At 43.9% G+C, this 20,401-nt stretch overlaps 1 protein-coding gene across 1 annotated transcript in view; it reads right to left on the minus strand.

Moving 5' to 3' along the window:
* Positions 1-304: 304 nt before the first annotated feature.
* Positions 305-20,401, minus strand: part of MCF2 (MCF.2 cell line derived transforming sequence) — a 58,591-nt gene continuing 38,494 nt past the window's right edge. Inside the window, exons 14-30 of the mRNA XM_075720382.1 lie at positions 19,183-19,271; positions 18,525-18,613; positions 18,215-18,281; positions 16,263-16,378; positions 16,079-16,148; positions 15,632-15,724; positions 15,213-15,305; positions 14,095-14,220; positions 13,059-13,280; positions 9,374-9,466; positions 8,353-8,431; positions 7,761-7,824; positions 7,175-7,281; positions 6,980-7,092; positions 6,586-6,698; positions 5,036-5,136; positions 305-345 (exon numbers count right to left, since the gene is read on the minus strand). Of these exons, the coding sequence (XP_075576497.1) occupies positions 305-345; positions 5,036-5,136; positions 6,586-6,698; positions 6,980-7,092; positions 7,175-7,281; positions 7,761-7,824; positions 8,353-8,431; positions 9,374-9,466; positions 13,059-13,280; positions 14,095-14,220; positions 15,213-15,305; positions 15,632-15,724; positions 16,079-16,148; positions 16,263-16,378; positions 18,215-18,281; positions 18,525-18,613; positions 19,183-19,271 (1,676 nt within the window). The remainder of the gene's footprint in view (positions 346-5,035; positions 5,137-6,585; positions 6,699-6,979; positions 7,093-7,174; positions 7,282-7,760; positions 7,825-8,352; positions 8,432-9,373; positions 9,467-13,058; positions 13,281-14,094; positions 14,221-15,212; positions 15,306-15,631; positions 15,725-16,078; positions 16,149-16,262; positions 16,379-18,214; positions 18,282-18,524; positions 18,614-19,182; positions 19,272-20,401) is intronic.

Here is a 20,401-nt window from a genome sequence, read left to right on the forward strand (position 1 = left end):
AGGAAACTGTAGTGTACTTCTTTGATGAAACGTGATGGATGTCATGGAAAAACAGCAGGTAAAATTAATAAAATACTGTACTTTCCACAGGAGAAAAAAAAGAAAGAGCAGAGAATGGCTTCCTTTATGACTATGAGAAGCTGCTTAGGACCCCAGTCCCGTTCAGTGCAGATGAAGCTGTGGAGGTCTGTGAATGTGATGAATAGTACAGGACAACTCCAACTATTGTGCTATTTCTCTGTAACACTTAGTTGAAAGCTTCCAAAGAGCATCGAAAATAGGATGCTACTAGTTCACCCTCAATTCAAGGGGAACTAAACTTTCTCGTGTTACACAGGGCAGCATCTATAAAGTAATGAAGATTGATGTTAATATTAAAGCATCTTATTCCAAGAAATACATTGTTCCCTGTAATCATGTAACATTTGTATAACATAAAAAAAATAAGTGCACTCCTGCAGTTCTCCCTAAAAGCTGAACTCCCACTAGCTTCTGTGAGAGCCTTGTCTAAGGCAGGACCGCAGGGTTTGACTCATTTCCATCATCTATCACTTGATTATCGCAGCGCAGCCAGCTGATATCTTCTCTAGACGCCTCATTTTGTCAGGCTCAAAATGATTTTCTACAGCATTACAAAATAGCAGTTCTGTGAAGCTGGCTGGCATACAAGGAGACCCTGCTTTACGTTTCAAAGGCCAAAAAGAAATCAACATTACCTTCAATGGACCCTGCATAAATACAAAAGCCTGTGGCTGCAATCGTTAAAGTGCATGAGCAATAGTGCAGACAGCTGCGCTGCATCTTCAAAACTACAAGCGGCATTTGGAACAGAACTTAGACAAAACTCGCGCATTTCGGCTAACATGCTTACGCCAGCCTGCAAGAGCTCCAGTTCAGCCACGTACGATACTCTTATCGGGCAGATTGAAACCACGTGGCCTAGGGAGCCATGTAAAGGGTTGCCTCAAGCTCCCCACAGTCGAGAGGACGATCCCCACCGCCCTGGGCAGCAGGAGCAGAGGACGTGCAAGCTCGGTCCTTCGGGCACTACCAGCGGGCGAAACCTTTACTCAGCTTTATTGCATGAAGAGCACACACAGGGGATCCCCGTAAGGAAGAGATAATTTGGCAAGTGGGGTGTTAAAACAAATTAGGGGAGGGTCTGGCGTGTAGAACAGGAGCCTGCGTCCTCCTTAAACCAAGCGGGTGTGTGCGCCTGCCCTGGCACAGAGCATCCTTCCACGCCTGCCCCGAATGCTCCTTGCCTTTGGGCTCAAGTCAAATTCTGCCGTAAAACTTTTTTGCTCTTTAAAAGAACTTGAAAGTTGTAGCAATATTCCTTTTAACTATATAATCTAGTAAGTAAAGGCATTTATCACTGCTTCCATTTTTCATTTGAATCCCTTTTTTATTCAGGCTACTCTATTTCATGCTCCCTCTAACAGAAATCAGTCTCACGCAACCTCCACGCAGCGAGTGGAAATCGGAAACTTGCCCTTCTCTCTGCCCAGCTTTTAAAGGTCAGGTGAAAAAAGCTGAAAATGCTTTGGCCCCATTTTGCTCTGACGTGAAAATTCGGGAGCAAGCAACAGGTTTACTTTTGCTTGCATCCGTTTATCACTGCTGAGAGAAAAGAAGAGCAGGGACAGAGCTTCCCCCTCAATGAGAGGGGAGGCTGCGGTGCTGCTGGACACGAGCACTGGGTCGCTGAAGTGAAACCGAGTCACACATCTGCTCTGGGTGACAGCAAGGACCTCATCTCTGCCATCCCCCCTCTCCGTCTGCCATGAAGTGGGTGCTGCAGCACAGCTGAGAGGCGAGATGCCTTCTCCTTCACTGACACAGACACTGCCAGGGCTGTAAATCACGATCTCTGGCACGTTAGCAACCAGGGGACTTGCAGAAATATTTTGTCTCCTGCTCCGCTGTGGAAGAGGAGTTGGGATCATAATGCCGCAGGCCTCACCGCCCCCGAGATGTGCGTCTTGCACAAGGGCAATGAAGAGATAATCTTATATGAATTAACAAGGAGGTGCAAAAGTCAAGTCAGTTGACGAGGCAATGTCTGACCACTTTAGCAAGGCAGCTTAAACTAGCAACACACGGCTAAATCTCAGCAGTAGCTATTTTCTGAATATTGCTTTTTCTGAGCAGAGTTCTCTCCAAACCTTTTCCATTTTGAGATGTGTGTTATCACCTGCAATACAAAACTATTCCTATGGCACACACATAAAAAAATCCACCGTGGATTTGCACAGGAGGCAGAATAAATCTATTCAGAAGAAAGCAACAAGGACTAATCTCAGAAATTAAAGCTAGAGGCACACCAGAAGGAAAACTGGTTTTCAAACTGACCTCCAAGCCAGCCATCTTCCTCCCAAAAAGCCTCCTGGCTTATATCCAGGACAAGATTTACCAAAAGTTTAATAAGGTTTCCCCCACACACCCCTCTGCAAAACAAGATTTGGACCAAAATACTTGCTTTATCAACAGTTACATGGCATTGCCAATAGTAACCTCTCATCTATAAGGAAAACTACCTATGCATCCGTGTGAGGAAAGGAAGCAAAATCATCTGTGGATTCATTTGGATGTTGCAAGTTCAGCTTTGCACATAGGCTGTCCCTTGGCAAGCCAGGTGCAGGAGCATGGTGGATTTGCAAAGCTGGCAATGGTGAGGGAGTGGGGCATTGATCAAATACTCATCTGATAACTTAAAATGGGCAGCAAAAAGTTCCCTGTAACTTCATTATGATTTGTACTGGCCCAACACTGGAATAATTAGCAGGAGGGGAGAGGAATGGCTCGTAAGCATGCAGGTACCAGCCATCCTGTGGTGGGAGATTTTTGTCAGGGCCACAGTATAAATCTAAGAAAAAATGTTAAGGTAAGGGAACCATTTCATCTATTCAGCTAAAGACTTTGCACTGAAAAAAAAACAAATCCCAGATTTGTATGAATTCTGGTTATGAAATTCTGTGATTGGAGCTAGATTTTTATTTATTGTGGGGACTTGGAGTGAGCAATAACAGAGGCACTACCTGCCGCGAAGGGCCAGGACTGCCCTCCCCCAGCTCTGAAGCGACTCCGGCACACTCTAAGCTCTGGGGGACCCCACAAAATGTTAATCAATCAAGTTTACCCTGCTTACGTGCAAAACAGCATTTCGGCACAAGCAGCTAATGATATGTGAGGGTTATGGTGCTCCCTCCTGCCCCTACTTTGCTCTACAAGCTTGGCTGCCTAAGTCTCCCTCTGCTATATTGGAGCAAGAGCTCCATCTTCTGAAGAAGCAGAAAAGAGCCCAATCCAGACTGCAATCCTGAGCAGTCAGTGGTACAAAGTCACCTGCAGCATAAAATGACCAGTCCGCAGTGGAAAGGGAATTGCTAAATGCAAGGTACTGTTTGAAAATCAGTTTTCAGAGTGCAAGTACATTATGGCTATAAGGAGTTGTCACTAAAAAGCTCTAGGAATAGCTCTAGGAAATAGCAAGAAAACATCCTACCTCATCCTACAACACTGCCTGGAGCGCATGTAAAATTAGAATCACGCCTAGAGACTGCATACACGATCAGCAATTGCGAGAGAGAACAGAGTTAATCTTAACAGGGGAAACAGAGCCTCAGTGCTGCGACTAGACCCTGACAACATGACTGCAAAGCATCTGGGCAGTGGCATGAGCTTACAAGAGGTTTCTGTGGTTTTGCCTTGTGAAATTCTCCTTAGTTTGTACTCAGAAACTTTGTAAACCAGCCTGGAGCTGCGAGTCTCTAGGCTTTGGAGGATATGAGTACTGGCAAAGCAAACCAGTGTTCAAAGTTTGCTGGCACCCTGTTTTCAAGATGCATTTATGGCTGGAGAAACCTCCTGCACAGGCTGCGGTCCAGGACCCGGCGAGATGCGATATCCAGACTTGCTGAGAAGACAACACGTGGTGCTCCAGGGTGGGAGCACACCAAGGGGAACCCTCTCAGCTGTGCTGCTAGCCCGCTACGAGCTACCCCTTACGTAAAGTCAGAAAACCTCCAACCTGTGAAATTTGACTGCTCTGCAACAAAGGGGATAAAAAAACACCAACCTGTATAGGAAAGATTTCATTGAAATATACTGGAAAACCATCAAGAGCTGACTGGAATTTTAAGCCTTTCAGAAGGCTTCCTTCATATTCATCAAAACAATAGATTTTGACAAGAAGGAAGTACTTAAAAAAGAAATCTACTTGCAAAATTTGTTTCATATGGCCATAACTGGTGGATTCTTCTTTTTTTTTAATGGACTAAATCTATGTGGGTTTCCTGAGCGGCTCCCATGGCAAACCCTGGTCTCCCGTTTCCAGTGGACAGCATGGTGATGAGGCAACATGTGGAGCGGTGATGCTGCATACATGGCAAAGGCGACAGGTTCCTCTTAAGGCATTTTCTTGTGTCATCTGTTATGCTTCCCTATCTATTTCTATGTATATTTACAGCGAGAAAATGAGAAATACGATTTTTCAGACTAGAAGCCTTCTGCTGAAACCTGCTAACCTGTTTATAAACTTTATTCTAACAATGAATTTACAAGCAGGCAGCAATGAGGGCAAGAGAGAGGCTGCAGAAATGAAGTATTGCCTTGAGAGTTGTGGGGGTCAGGCCACGACGTCTTTTGCAGCAGGAGGAGATTTTGCCTAGGGACCTCCTATTCACATGGGGTTTGAGCTACAGCAGCGAGTAGGCAAAACAGTCACGGGAATCCCTGATCAGACTCCGTCTCTTCTCCCCAATCTTCTACCCAGTGCTCTTGCAAAGAAATCTACATTTTTAAATGCTTGGTTTTAATTTACTAGTGCCTAAAGTCACAGAAATGTCTTAAGGTATTAACAAACAAAAAAAAGCTTAATTTACTACTTTTGCATGGTTTTTGGAGTAGCTGCTTTCTTGTTTTTCCTGCAGAGGCATATGCAGCCAGATTTAGTACATCAAGTGTAACGCAAATGGCTTAAAAGACCTGATTGGAGTTATGAAATATTTCTGCTAGGTGTGCTATATGATACCTGCGACTTTGGCATTCCGAAATCTGCAGTCACCGACTACTATCTGCAGACTGTGGACAGGAATCCAGCCTTCTTTTCTTCTGTTTAGGTTTTTCACCAACCTTTGAATGACAACGGTATTAGTAAAAGAAACAAACCAACTGAGGAGCAGTTTGGTATGGGCACACGCTACACAGCTGCTGGTGCAACCAACAATTTGTTCAAACCAGGGAATCATTTTAACAGGAGCTGGGCATGCATTTAAAGTATTCTTCCCACCTAAATTTAGGAACCTAATTAGAAAACCCAAATTGGGAGGACAGTTGCTTTGGGCCCCTCTCTAGTCAATGGAGAGGAACAGGACTCTCCAGAGCATTGAGTTATCCTGCCCAAGACCTGCATCGCTCTCCAGAGGTGCTGGTTTCCCTCCATTGACTACCAATAGAGCCAAGGGCAATTACTTTTCTCAATCCTCTGCTACTAAGCTAGACTGGTAGGATGAATTTAGTCAGGGTACTATAAGTAAATTCAAGCCAAGATGTAGGCAGCTGGAAATACTCATGCTCATAAATGACATTTCTCAGTCTCACTCATGCAGTGAAATCTGCTCTAACAAATAAATTTGGTGTGAGAAATCTTTGCCTGGCACTGGCCGAAACCACCGCAAGAGGTGCTGAGCATTCAGCAATACCAGGATGCTTTACACCTTGCTTTTGCTAACAACAAACTGAATTTCCCTTGAAGTGCAAGGGCTGTAGATGTCAACCAGGAATCCTCCACAGGGCATTTGTGTCTGTGCATTTACGGGCTAGCGCCTGCACATATCTGATTCAGGCTCCTGCTAATATCACCCTCTCCGCATCCCGAACAAGGTATTAGCGCGCTGCGCTCTCTCCTACTGAGACCCTGGGCTGGCTGATGAAAGCTAGTCAGAAATCAACCTGGAAAGGAAAGACAGCCAGAAATCTCAGCCAAATTGCTTCAAAAATCAGAGGGCACACTGCTCTCCAAGATGACGAGACGAATGGTTCAACAGGCAGGAGGCTGGGTATGGTGATTTCCCAGGCAATGCTCCCAGCCATAAGGAGAGAACCAGCTGTGAAGCGTTATGTTGCGAGCCACAGCTTTAAATACAACAGAAAGCTGGTCCACAGCCATTAACCGGTTAACACTCATACAGCTGTTCAAGGGAGGAAAACATCTCGCAATTACTCAATATTGCTATTAATAAGCCCAGAGGAACAAAACCAACAGCTGAGCTGGGGTGGGCAAAAAGCTCTCACTTGAAGCATCACCCAAAGCAGGGAGGGCGTGGCAGGAGGGGCTGTGAAGGTGCTGGTAAAACACAGCTCACCCGGACACCCATGGCAAGGGAGGTCCTCACATGTTTTCCCAGGCCAAGCCAGTGCGTTTGGCCTCTAGTCTTGGCAAGGCAATGAATTCTCCAGCTTTCTGGAATAGTCTAAAACTTAATCAGAAGCTGTAAGAAGCGTATCGCCAGGCAAGCAAGCTTGCACGGGGCTGTCCTGCAGGCTCTGAGAGAGAAGGCAAAGTAATCCTAAAATACCTACCACTGTCCCTCACCATCTTCATGCAAAAGCTGAATTTCATCCCCGTTTTTCACCAGCAGGTCCTCTGATCCCCTCCTCTTGCAGTCTGCAAGGGCTTTATATTTTCCTGGAGACTGTGGTAGTAAGAAAAATTATCTTATTTAGCTACATTTCATATCACGCAGCTGTTATTTCTGACTGCCCCAGGGAACATAACAGAGCCTTATCAGCTACCTTAATTAAAATAATTTCAAGAAACTGTGGCTGAGCCATCTCCTCATTCCCCAAAATTGAGATATGGAAAATCTGAGACACATGGACACGATACATCCATTATCCAGTCAAGCAAAACAAAGCAAGATGACCAAAACCGGCAGCACCCCGAGCTTTGGGACTACTGCGCCTCTGTACTAACCAGCTGGTTCCCGTCCTCCTCTTCGGTGTCCGAGCAGTTGGAGAGGTACTGGTTACCCGACCACTCCTCCAGCCCCTCGCAGATTTCCAGGGACTGTGACATTCCCGGCCAGCCTGCAAGACAGCATGCAGCTCAGGTTTGGGGGTACCCCAGCACCCGCAAAGCGCGCCCCGAAGGAAGGGGAAGGGTCCGTACTTCTGTGGGGCTTGTTCTGCGGGGACAGGAGCCCACTGTCCAGCATCACCGGGCTGGTGCGCTCCGAGTCGTTCTCTTCTGAGCTTATGGAGGCTCTCTGCTGCTTTCTGAATGATTAAAAAAACAGAAACCCATCTTAGTTTTACTTTATGAATGAACGTAAACTCCACAAGGTTTTGTAAAACAGGGTCAGAAATAACAATGGTACTTTTTAATTTATGTTTCTATAAAAGTAAAGGACTTTGTGACTGGTTTTAATTTTGGGGGGAGGGGAAATAAAATTGCTGCAGTATCTCTTTCTCTGAATCTGAGCACCATCTTTAATCTTCGTCTCCATTTGCAGAGGAGCTGCAGCTCGGGCTGTGCTGCCAGGTGAGCGCTCGAGCGTGGCCCTTGCAGACCCTGTCCCCAGACCACCGCCACCAAAGGACCAACTGCAGCACATCCCTCCTGCACCTACCCAGAGGTCTCGGACAGAAATGGGGTGAGGGGAATAGCACAGAGCCAGGATATGGCCAGAAGGCACTGGGTGCCCAGTGGCGGGAGGGTACCAGCAAGAGCCTCTGGTCCAGCTCCTGGGACTCACCCATCGCTCAGCTGGGAAGAGAGTGGGAGCTGGTCCGTGCATGAGCCAGGCTGCTGCTTCTCCACTGCGGGGAGGTCAAACACCAGCTTAAAATCCGTTTTTTTAATTAGTAACCATCACGCTTGAAGCATTATTTTAAAAGTTAGACCTTTTGTACAACCCTAATGATTTCTGTTTAGAGAAAAACAGACCTAGGGACTCTTGCAAAGCACAGACTTAGTTATGATTAAGATGGTATGTTAGCACAAATCCAATAGTGAGCATTCCACTGAAGACTCTAATATGCTTAAAACTAGGCATCTGCTATGTATCTTGTTGAATTAAGCCTATGATAACAAATGCGAAATAATCCCCAAGGTAATGACAAAAAAAATGTACTTCTGTAATTCATTTTCACATAAGCACCTGGCCTTTACTTCTCTAAGTTACGTTATTTCTCTGTAATGTAAGACGTCACTTCAGTATTTTGCTACTAGGCTTCTTCTGAAAATCAATTCTCTGGTGAGAATTAGTGGATATGAAGATCAGCAATGTAAAAATAGGAAAGGTTCTGCTGCAGAGTGAACGCCACAGAGAAATTGGTCAAATGTACCTTTTATAAGTTCCTGCTGCTTGAACAAAATTTTTCTTATTTCATTCAACCATGCCATCTTCAGATCTACTGTTTGGGCCTGGAAGAAGAGAAAATTGTCTGAATTTTGAATTAAGATTCATCCATTATAATGTATGAATAAAATCTTACTTTTCTATGCTGTAATTATCTGAAATCCCCTTTTATCCAAAGCCACCACTACGTTTTAAACATTCTTGATCTTTTAAAATTGATGATGCCCACTACATCCAGGCAAAACACAGTGGAAATTGTGGAACCATCACTACAACGCAAGGAGTGCAGGCAAAAGCACACGTGTGCATGCATCTTATCTCTTTTACAAAATACCTAAAGGGCCACATCTGCCTTTTGAATGTATGTATACTTGGCTACATACATCCGCTTTATGAATTTAAGTTGGCTACAGTGTTGTAACACGGAGAAAAAAAAGCTAGGCAGAAGACTAATTAAAAAAAACATCAGCCAACAATATTTTCACACTGGGTTTTCCTGTGAACACCCCGTTAGGCAAACATTTCACCATCATAAATTTCTATTCAAAATGCTACAAAAGGCAAAAAAAAATCAGGGAGAAATCAGGTCAATCGGGCTACTATTTTGTAGATGAGTCAAAAGACTACTGGAAATGGCACCACAGAGGCTCAACCTTTGCTCTGGGAGCAGTTCTGACATCTAACTGTAGAGGAGCACATGTGGCCCGTGTCTATTAAAGCATGAGGCCCATTTCCCAGCTCAATTCACACAAGCTATTAAGCACAGTAAAACTACTGGTCTGTTTGAGATTTCATCTGGAATACAAGGCTCTATTTCCAAGGAGCAGTTCTGTCTCCACTTTAAGATGACTTCTAGTCATCATCCAGTTCTGGACTGGACACCAAGGACCAGCCACTGGGACAGCTCCGTGAATGCTGACATGGGCAAAGAGGAAGAAGAAATGCAAGTTAAATGTCTGATAATCCCGTGAGGATGTACAAATATCCACATTTTTGAAGCTACAAACCTGCACAACGTAGACCTCTTCTCGCCCACTATACCAGATTTCAAATTTTCGATGATCTCCTTTCACATTCTCAGTTATTCCAACTGCATTCATCTGCAAAAGAACCAAAAAATTAAACATACTACAAATCTCTCCCTCTTCCCTATGTTTCCAGACATTTTGCAGCATGTTAAACAAGCCTGTTTTCACCCAATTTAACACATTTCTTCGACTTTAATTTCAGTAGCAACTGAAAGTCATTATCTAACTTATCCTCCCTGACTTTCCGCCAGCTTGCTGTATTTGCAAAAGCTTTCTGAAACCAATCAATGGACCTTAGGGGTCTTTTCATTTGGGAATCAGCAGGACTAACTGAAAAGTCATCTCGTACCTCTTTCAGCATGAAATTTCTCAGGTGAGGCACATGAAGCTTTATAAATACATGGCCCATTATTTTTCCACATTATTTCTGCCATATGATTCTTTATTTACTCACTGAATTCTGTGTTTCATTCTTTCAGCGATCTTTAAAACCCATTTGTGAAGCCCTCAGCTCCTTTAGGAATTTCAGTTCAATGTCCCTGACCATCCTTGTAGTTGAGACATTATCCCGAGGTCTCCAAAAGAAGGGTTCATTTTTGGATATACAGCCCGAGCTGCCATAAACCTGGCTTTCAGGAAACACACAGACTTCAAGCTAGACGTGGCTGAATGCTGCTGTACCTAGGTACCCGTTATCACAGACCACTTTTGAAAAGTTGGGTGGAAATGCCAAAGGCCCAAGTAATTCAGGATCTACACAACATGACCCAACTGAATCAATAGCTAAAACTATGATTAGAGACCAAGAAACTCTTCAGCAATGGGAGACCTCTGACCCACCTGCTGGAAATTCTTTAATACCTGATATCGTATAAACCATCTTCTCCCTTAAAGCACAGTTTGCTAGCAATTTATCACTGATTAACCGACAGTCAAAAATAGCTAAAGTACCCCACTTTCATGTTTTGAAACAGATCTAATAATAATGGTATCATCTATCATAAATTATTGACACAGACTGCATTAGATAAATCAGTATAGATACAAATAAGTCCCTAGAAGGAACATCTGTTTAACACAGAATCATAGAATCGTTTAGGTTGGAAAAGACCTTTAAGATCATCCAGTCCAACCATTAACCTACACTACCAAGTCTACTCTAAACCAGTCAAGGGTAGACTAGACTAAACCATGTCCCGAAGTGCCACATATACCCATTTTCTGAACACTTCCAGGGATGGTGACTCCACCACCTCTCTGGGCAGCCTGTTCCAATTCTTGACCACCCTTTCCGTAAAGAAATTTTTCCTTATTTCCAACCTAAACCTCCCCTGGCGCAGCTTAAGCCCATTGTTCTTTGTTAATATGTGCATCCTCAGAGCTTTTGGTCTGAATGACTATGAGGATTTACAGATTAGGTCACCTGGGCAAACTTTCTGTTCCTAGTTACTTTTTCAAATGTTGGCACCCATTTGCAATGGCTATGAACAGCCTCAGGAAATAGGAAGCAAGTTGCTAATTAGCTTTCCTCGTTTCTTCACTGGTATGAACAGCAGAGCTCTTATGAACTTCTGAGAAAGTGTTTGCCTCCAGAGGCAGAAAGGCCCATCACTGCACAGCAGTCAGTATTTCCTAGTTATATTTTATTTTTTAATTTTTAGATTTTTTTTTTTAAATTATTTTATCCTGTGCAGTATAGTGCCATAAAGCCTTAGAAAGGCAGATCAGGCTCCATTCTGATTTTATGAAAACCTAAAAAACTTGAAAAAAATGATTTATGAAAGATGCTGAAAGGGCAGCCTAGAGAGCGCCGTATCCATATTCCAGAATTTCCAGTTCTGTGTCTTCTGGCATGGCAATTTATAGAGAAGCTCCTACAAAACTGCCCAGACATCAAGATACTAGAAATTACAGGTGATCTACTATGAGGATGCGAAGGAAAGTGCCAGGAATAGACATATTTAAGGTCTGTTCATTCCTGTTAGTGGATTTTGAAATTCTAGTTCCTCCCCCTGACCAGGATTTACTGTGCCCCAGCTGTTGGTTCACTGCAACGCAGACAGAGGTGGGTTAGTGTAAAGCTCTGGGCTGGAGTTCATCTGCATCACCTTCCACAGTGGTAAGAGGCAGACTGATTTACCTGGCGTTGCACTGAGTTATGAACCTGTATCCTCTAAGTTACTGAATCTCAGCTGAAGAGATATTTACCACTGGGTATTTTACATAGTATGTGGAATATTATCCTGAGGGGTTCTTTGTTTTACAGACGTCCAGTTACACAGCTTCAACCCAACAGCTTGCTTTAATTCTGAATCCCCAGAAAACATTCTTGCAAAGAAAAATAATTTCCTGATACTATCACGAATGAAACAAATGTCAAGCTCCAGAAACATGATTTCGCCCTCAGGACGGCAATTCTGAAGACGTGCGTGTACAGATGTAATCCTGCAGCATCTATGGATTCTATAACCCCAACCCCTCAGCGTGGCAACACAAACAACTGGAAAATGAGCCCTCTCGAGGCAAAGAAAAACCCCGGCCCCATTGCCTGGACTCCTGAATACGAGATTTTCTCTCTCCTCCGAGCAGGCTTTCCCCACACCACCTCTTCAGTTCTTTCAAAAGCATGTATGGTAAAACAAGTACTGCAGGGAAAACAAGCTCTCCAGAAAGAAAATGATGATGCTTGGGAAAAACATTTGAGTACCTAAACATATGGCCTGGGATTTGGTTTGAATACACAATTTGTAACATGCACTGGAGCTGAACAGACTTATCTACTTTTACATGGCTTTCTGAATACTCATGGCATCTCTCTCTCCAGACCCCGCTGAGATCAGGGACCTGCAGCACCCGGGCCTGAGGGCTCTGCCTCCAAGTGCCCAGTTTTTTCCATTCTAAGATATACCCATATTGGGGTTTTATTTACCAAGAAAAACAAGGCAGAGTACAGAGACAAAATGCTCATCACACGCAGCATGCCAGAAGGTCTCGTATAGAGGAGTATTTGGGGATTTTTATTGATAATAGTTGGCATTTATAGGCTTGGGACAGTTGTTTATGTCCCTCATACTTTGCCACAGGCTACTCTCTTCATCTGATAATTGTACTCTTAGCTGCAGTTAGAGCTGCCAAAGAAGAAAGGCAATGAGAGAGGAAGAAGAGTTATCTCCACATCCTCCTGGCTGGGAAACAGGGCTCAGGAGCAGCCAGGCTCCTCCAGGCTGTGCCCCAGACAGACCCCAGCCCAAGGGGAGGGGACCAGGGGTGTGAAGAGCTCCCTTGCTCTCCCAGGTGGGCTGGGCAAGATGCAAAGGGCCTCCCCAGTTTCATGCCCTCGCTCCTGCTCCTGGAAAGCGGACTAGGGGAGGGGGGAAGGCACGTTCTCATCCCCGGGACTTGTCCACAGCACCACTTCCCTGGCAGATGCCATCACATATGTGACTTTGAGTCCATGGGCTCTCCCAGCTGCTACTTCAGCTACGGGGGTCCTTACAGCTTATCACAATCAACAGCCTTTCATGGGCCTGGCACTCCATATGGGGCATTACAACCCTTAATAGCAGAAAACAAGCCACTGTGTTAGAGGAAAAATGGTCTCTGGGTCTGCAGAGTTATTGGTTTACAATATACATGGCAATGGCCCCAACTAAAAAGTCCTTACTTTCAAAAAATGCTTAAAACTGTAAGATGAGGTTTTGTCATATCCATCTCCATGCTCCTCTCGCTTCTTGCAGAAGACCAAGGCTTTCTCGTACAGGAACAGATGCCTCTGCATTGGCTTGAACCTGGCAAGATCCTTCATTTTTGTTGGACCTTTTCGGTGTCCTGTCCAAACACTGAAAGATCCTTGCATCAATACTTTCCCCAGTTCACTCAGGTCACCCTGTTGAGAGTACGACGTATAAAAAAAGAAAGAAAAAGACGTCAACTAAAATGTAAGAGGACTGTCCAAACAATGACAGGCGATGGGGCCAGCCATGTCCCAAGGCATGTCACTCTCAGAATAAGTCTTCCTGGAAGGATCAGATGATCTTTTGGGATTAACGGCATGGTGCCAGGAGGGGAGCAGAGGTCTTGGACGCAGGGCTGCAGCTAGTCTATGTGAAGGGATACAAGTCAGTAACTGGAAGAACTAGGAAAACTCTCCAGCTCCTACAGAAGTCCAGGTCAAGGGCTCTGGCTACTTCAGTGGGAGAGGGCAGATGAGATTTGAGCCTGAACTGAGGTCTCAGAGGATGGACTTCTCAAGCAGGCCAGGACTGGCACCAGTAGCTTTGGAAGCCAACCCCTCACCCTTCTCTGAAGCCCTAGGAAAAACAACCACTTCAATGGGCAAGGATCAAAACCAGCCTCAGAGAGTATTTAGTTAATTGTTGAATGAGAAACGCTATGAAGACACCCCAGGTGAATTGTAAGGTGAGCCATGAGAGAACTAAGTTGCATGCTGGAAAAATACTCTCGAAAACCACAAGGTGGCAAGTGTGGGCACCATGCAACTTGGCATGTCCTTTGGATGCGGATATTTTTTCCAAAATCCTGCAATCAGATGGAAGACTGTCACCTGTAAGAGCTTCCTGATCCCATTCACTTTGTAGCTGTTCTAGTATAGTTTTTAGCTCATACATTCTGGGACACTATCCATTCCCAATGCATCATCTGGCCTTGTGCAAGGTCTCTCATTACCCAAATCTACTCACATCATATCCTGTTATTGAAATCTGATGCATCGAGTCATTGACTGACTTTAGCAAATCCAACATTGCAACCAGAGCTTCTTGAAGTTCCTGAACTCCATCACAGCTCGTGCTGTACTTTAGCAACTCCTGAAAATAGAAATGGAAGAGCACGTGTTTGCACTTGAACAAAGCAGATTTTTCCATCTCACCCAAAGTTTCCTATGCCCAAGAGCAACCTGCACTGCCTGAATTCTTCATATGTCACCAGAAAAAACTTGCTCTAAACCACAGTCAGTATGAGGTGTGGAACAGATCACTGAAGCACGGCCCATTTTTTCTAGGTTTCCTTAGGGATGGTGTCAGCTTATAGAGCGGCATCACGCTCATCTGAGTTCTTTGTGTTGTGTTTTCCTGCTTGGTAAGAAATGGAAAATAAGGCTCAGGTTTTCCATCAGCTGCCAATATGTCATATATGCCTTTAAATGAGGTTGCAGCAGATGATTGTCTTCTGACTGGCAGACACAAGGAACAGATTTTATAAAATCCAGAGCCTTCAAGTCAATAAGCAGAAGACAGAGTTGGGAATTACACCACTGATACAAAATTAGTTTCACTTCAGACCTCCTCTGCCCACTTACAGCTTCTTGTGTAACTCATCCCTCATGCAAGAAGCTGGAAGGTGGAGCTCAGAAGCCACCACCCCACTGTCGTTCACACTCTGGAAAGTGGGAATAACAGCACTGCCCTGCCTCAGACGGGGGACACAAGAATAAATGCATTAAAGATTACAGGCACTATAACAACCTGAGGAGAAGAAGAGATGTATCAATATAATATATTTCATTCATCATACTCTTATGATCATCTCTGGTTCAGTTTTCTTAGAAGTGCTTCTGTCATTTTGCATCCCTGAACAGATTCAGTCTTTCTCCCCATAAAAACAGCTTGTTAAAAGCACTTGTTCCTTTTTCAGGTATGCAGATTTTCATCCTCACTGAAAGTCACAACAGAGGGCCAAGATAAGCAATATGTAATCTAAGGCTTGGTGCTGATTTACAGGTAACCTTTTAGTGAAAAATAAAACAAACCGGAAAACAAAGGTATCTCCTGATGTCCTTTCAAAGCCAAATATGAAATACCTTCAGAAGTAACTGGTATTTTGTCAGGCGCTGCACTGGTTTGAGCAAATAGGAATCCAGCCCAAGTTTGTGCTCTAATTTTCTTTGGCATTCCTGGAACAAAGAATTCGGATCAAGTAAGTTCTATACCAACTATAAGTAGTTATTCCAGCAGCATGACTAGTATGGTTTGATAACTTTGAAGATTTCATGTAAAAATGTCATATGGTGCCTATAACTTAAAAAACATGTAAAATAGTATAATGAATGGATCTGCCTTAAACTCCTTGTGTACAAGAAACTCCAACCGCTATTTTTGTGAGGCTTCCATGCAACGGTAAACAGAATATGCCACAAAATCACTGGGGTGCTGAGGAGGGTGTTTAGGACAAGCAAGTGCCCCAGGATGATGTCTGCCCTGGTAGAAAAAACCAGCTCACCTGGAAGAAGGTGCTTTCGGAGCATTGCCTCCACAGGGACTCCGACCGGGGCTTGTTCTGGCAGTACTTCTCATACATCTGGAAATCCTCTCGCTGTAAGGCAAGCCAAAAAGCAAGTCACATGCATGCACGCAAACCTGCTGGGCAGTCAAATAAGGTGAACACCCAAACTCTAAATTTGCATTTATCTCCGCTGCCAACTGTAGTATCTAAAAGTCTTGGGTAGAAGAACCACTGCTGGGAATCACAGCAGACCACAGCATAGTCATGACTGCTGCCCTCCCCCTTCTGCTGCTGGCCACGTACCTACGCTCCCTGCCTTGCTGCTGGTATTACGTATCAGAAGCATCTTACTCAATTGACATAACTGAGATATTGCAGAGTGCGACAAATCAGGAGAAACATTGGCCTTCAAGTCTGCTTTATACGTGAAAATGAGTCACCCACCCTGTCTAGGAAACAAAATCCCACTCTCTCGGGTGCTCCCAGGCAGCTTTCCAGACTGTGCAGGAAAATTCTGCAAGAGATGGGAGAAGAGACAAAATGCAGTGGTGAGCAAGGTACAGCTTGGGTATTTAACCATTATAGGAAATCAGCCTGACAAAAAGGGGAAATAGAGCCAGGATCGTACTTGTTGTGGAAGTCGTATATCTCAGGCATGTTTCCAAAGAGGACATCCTTCCTGTTCCTCAGTACAGGAGGCATGAGGATGAGCATGGCGGGGTTATCCATCTCAGCTCTGTAGCCCTGAAGGATGCAAAAGGGGCTCATCACTCAGTAGCTAAGGCCTTGGCTTGGCATCTCCTCGAAGGCCGATGACAAAGGGACGTGAACAGACTTTCAATACCATCTGCTTTGTTTCAAAGTGCAGCATCCCTTTTATTTCCTTATTTTTGTCCCTAAACCCCTGTCTTTCAGTCCCTGGGCATGTGGGGGTTGCGGTCCTGAAGGGGATGGCTTGGGATGGCTCCCACAGGGCTGGCCAGCACTGCGGAGATGCTCTCTATTCACTAAAGGCAAATCCCAGCCACTTTCTCCTCGCTATGGCCTGACTGCGGGAGAGGTCCCGGAGGAATACCTGTCTGGGTTGAACACATCTGCTGCTACGACTGTGGGACACAGGAGTGGCAACGTGTTTGTATGGGGTACGCAGTTACACGCAACCTCATGAGAACCAGTGCACGAGGTGACTTGTTACAAAGCAGAGACAGTTTGAGATCAAATACCAAAATCAATGGGCTTTTTGCTCTTGTACAAGACCTGCTGAGCCCTAGGGTCTCTCTCTCCTCGATGCCTCAGGATTTCTGTCCTCTGTGGCTCCACCTGCCTCTTGGAATCACAGCCTCCCAAACTGGGGGGGAGCTGGAAGGGACACCACTGCACTACAAATTCTTGGGTAGAACTAGGGAATAATGCAAAGCTCCCCTCAGTAACACCACATGACTCCACCAACATGGGAACATTCACCAGATATGGTAAACATCCTAACTGTAGGGTAGGGAGAAGGCATGGCCGGAACTCAGGACTGTCACTGCAAAGAAGACATCAAGAAGGCCATTAGCCACAGCTCAAGCTGGCCATGCTAGTCACCAAGCGTTGTACAGAACCGAGGTCCTTTTAACACGAACAGCAAAAACATTTGCAAAAATGTATTCAGTATGTACGGCATATCTTCTTTGACTTTCCAAATTCATCTCTCACACTCACTATGGTTGGAATCAGTATTCCTTATACTAAGCAGGCATTTTGTAGTTGATTAAGGATGAAGTAGAAGATAAGTATCTGGAAAATTAGTCATTTATATTTAACCACTGCAAGCAGGCTTCCCTCTTTAAAGGAAGTACTATCTTCAGAAAACTTAAGTCTATCTGTCCATTTTTCTCTATCTAGACTTGATATGCACAGTAATAAATCTGCGTACTTGCCAACCACTTTATCATATAGAGTGTGGTTCAACCAAAAAAAACCAATCAGTGCAGGGCAATTACGTGTAACTACCTGCAGTCCAACAGATTTATATCCTGCTTGCTCCTGGGTGAGAGAAATGCTAGGGGAGAGAGCTATTTAACAGCCAGCTTGTTTTGTCCATCAGCAAGAGTTATTTTGGAATAAGGCAGAAGTGTCTGAAATGGCACTATGAGAAATTATAATCTGGTTTCTAAAGAAATGAGCTTTATATGTTCACGAACTTCACAGTATTGAGACAGAATCCTCCCAAGGATAAACCACAAGCTGCTTTCTTTTGCCTCCAAAAGGTAAAAGAAATTAGGGAACAGTTAAAAATAACAGCTTTTCGTATATTTTTTCCAAGCACTGATAAAACTAATTACCGGTGCTTTTGTGTACAAACAGAAGGCTTCTCCCTCCTTCTAGATGAAAAGCTCATCCTGGCACCAACTGTTCCTGCAGATGCTTCCAACAAAGAAAAGCTAGGGAGAAAACTTGAAAATTTATGACTAGCTTGGGATCTAACAGTTTGGTAGAAACCTGCCCCATCACATTTTTGCTTTTGACAGAGTGGCAGGTGCCCTTTTGTACAAGTCACTGGGGAACAGTAATGAGCAGTCTGAAGAAGTCACTCACCGTCAAAACAGTGAAGAGTTCCTCTACGTACACTCTCTCAGTTTCTATAAGCTCATTTATGACATGGCTAAAGTAAAGGAAAAAAAAAAAGTGTATTATTTTTATGTCTGTAAAAAACGCACATGCAGTCAGCGTGGTTCAACTAGCCCAAAACATAGTGCGATCTCATGAACAGCCAACACAGGGATAATAAAACAGGTAAAAGCACAAGAGATAGCACCTAGGTCAGGTTGGAGGAACACATGGATGGGGCAAGGACTGGCAGGAAATAAACATCATTTTGAGTGATGTAAATAGGGTGAAAGCTTACCCTTTTAGTATATCTAAGTTGTCGTCACTGTCTGAAATAAAAGACTGCAAGGAATTCCGTTTTTCCTGATAGTCATGCATTACTTCGATCTGGAAGAGAAATGGGACGCACTGGGAAGAGCTGCAGGGAGGTCAGTGCAGAGGCAGGCCAAGCCCAGCCCCTGATGTCGGCATGGGAACTCCTTGGGGAAGGATGAAATACGCTTCCTTTTAAGAAATCCTTTGTGACACAAAACTTTAAAAGGGCATAGCGTATAATGGGTAGTCAAATATTCCCAGAAATTACTCTGCTACATAAAATCTGGAAATACTGGTAACATAATTCATTAGTGCAGAGACCAGAGAACAGTTTCCACAGGGAAAATACCTGTGGATGGGGAGTTTTCCTAATATACATCACTGTTATGCAAAGAAAACATTCAGGGAATAACACACAAGAAATCAATATCTGTGACTTGGAAAAACAACCCAAGACAGATCGCAGGTGCTGGGCTAATCCAGCTAAACCATATGGATATGAAAGGGGGTTTGGGTATTTTTGTTTAAAAGGGGAAAAAAAAAAGAGCATCTTAAAATCCAGTCTTAAGTACAATCACTTTTTAGAAGGGTTTCAGTTTTTCAGTGTATAAAACTCATTCAGATTTCATAACAACTTTTACCTTGCGAGAACTTAGAGTTTTTCTTGATGTTTTCTTCCCAGGGAGAGAGAGATCAAATGAGAATTTCAAACTGGAATTAAAATCCACACCTTGGGTAGAAAAAACCCATAATTATTAATGTACCTCTATAGTGAAGGAGATGGTTCAGACAGAAACTAATAAGTCACAAAGAAAAATGGGATACATTTTAAGAATGAATAGTTAGTTAGCTAATACTACAAGCAAACTGACAAAATAAAGGATATCTCAAGCAACAATACTAATACCAAATAACACAAGTCACACAGATGGTCATAAAGGCCATAAAGTAAAAAGTAATCAGAAAAAACAAAATGTCCATTAAGTGAATACTGTAATCAAAACCTAACAAAGTCTGTGAAGCCTGTGCAAATGATAGAAAACAATAAAATCAAATAAACTACCAAAAGGAACATCACCTACTGGGATACTGTTTTAAAGTCCTTTTATGAACGTAGGGCAAGATGCTCAGCTGGTATAAACTGTTCCTCCACCTTGGAAGAATTTATTGATATTGTCAGTAAATAATTACAAGTTGTAATACTTTGGGTTGCAGAGGTAAATTGGAAGCTTAACAATAAAACATCAATCTCCCCAACGAGTTATGTGGCATCTTTCAAATACTTCTTACTCCTGAATCATCAATATGGCAATTCTTCACCAAAAGGGTCTTTTCCCCCAGCATGAATGGCAATAATTAATTTCACAGCATCGTGCCAGCTCCAGCCTCAGCAACAGCTCCACGTGCCAGGCTGCAGCCCCAATGGCTGCACCAGATTCTGAGATGGACCAAAAATAAACACATTCTGATGCGCAATATTCACCTTATTTACAAACAGAAAAAAGAGGCTAGCAAAGTAAAGAAAAAAAAGTAACTGAACTAATGAACCATTCCATTTCCATTAATTTCTAAATTAATTCCTAATTTCCATCAGGGTGAAAAAAGGTAACACAGCACATATGAATGCAGCAGCAGCTGTGTCTAGAGCGACGGTTTGAGCAGTGCTGACGCTGAAGAGCCGCCTTTTGTGAAGCAGAAGATGTAGGGAGAAAAATGGATGGAGAGGAAGGCAAACCCACGTGGAGAGCAGGCGCCCCATCTGCAGATGGGGCTGCTGCAAGGTAAAGCTATTAGATATTACCACACCGAGGCCTCAGACCTCCATGTGTGAACACACCAGATGAGGAGAGAGGTCTGGAT

This window comes from Pelecanus crispus, chromosome 13, assembly GCF_030463565.1.
Source record: "Pelecanus crispus isolate bPelCri1 chromosome 13, bPelCri1.pri, whole genome shotgun sequence".
NCBI classification, from domain to species: domain Eukaryota; kingdom Metazoa; phylum Chordata; class Aves; order Pelecaniformes; family Pelecanidae; genus Pelecanus; species Pelecanus crispus.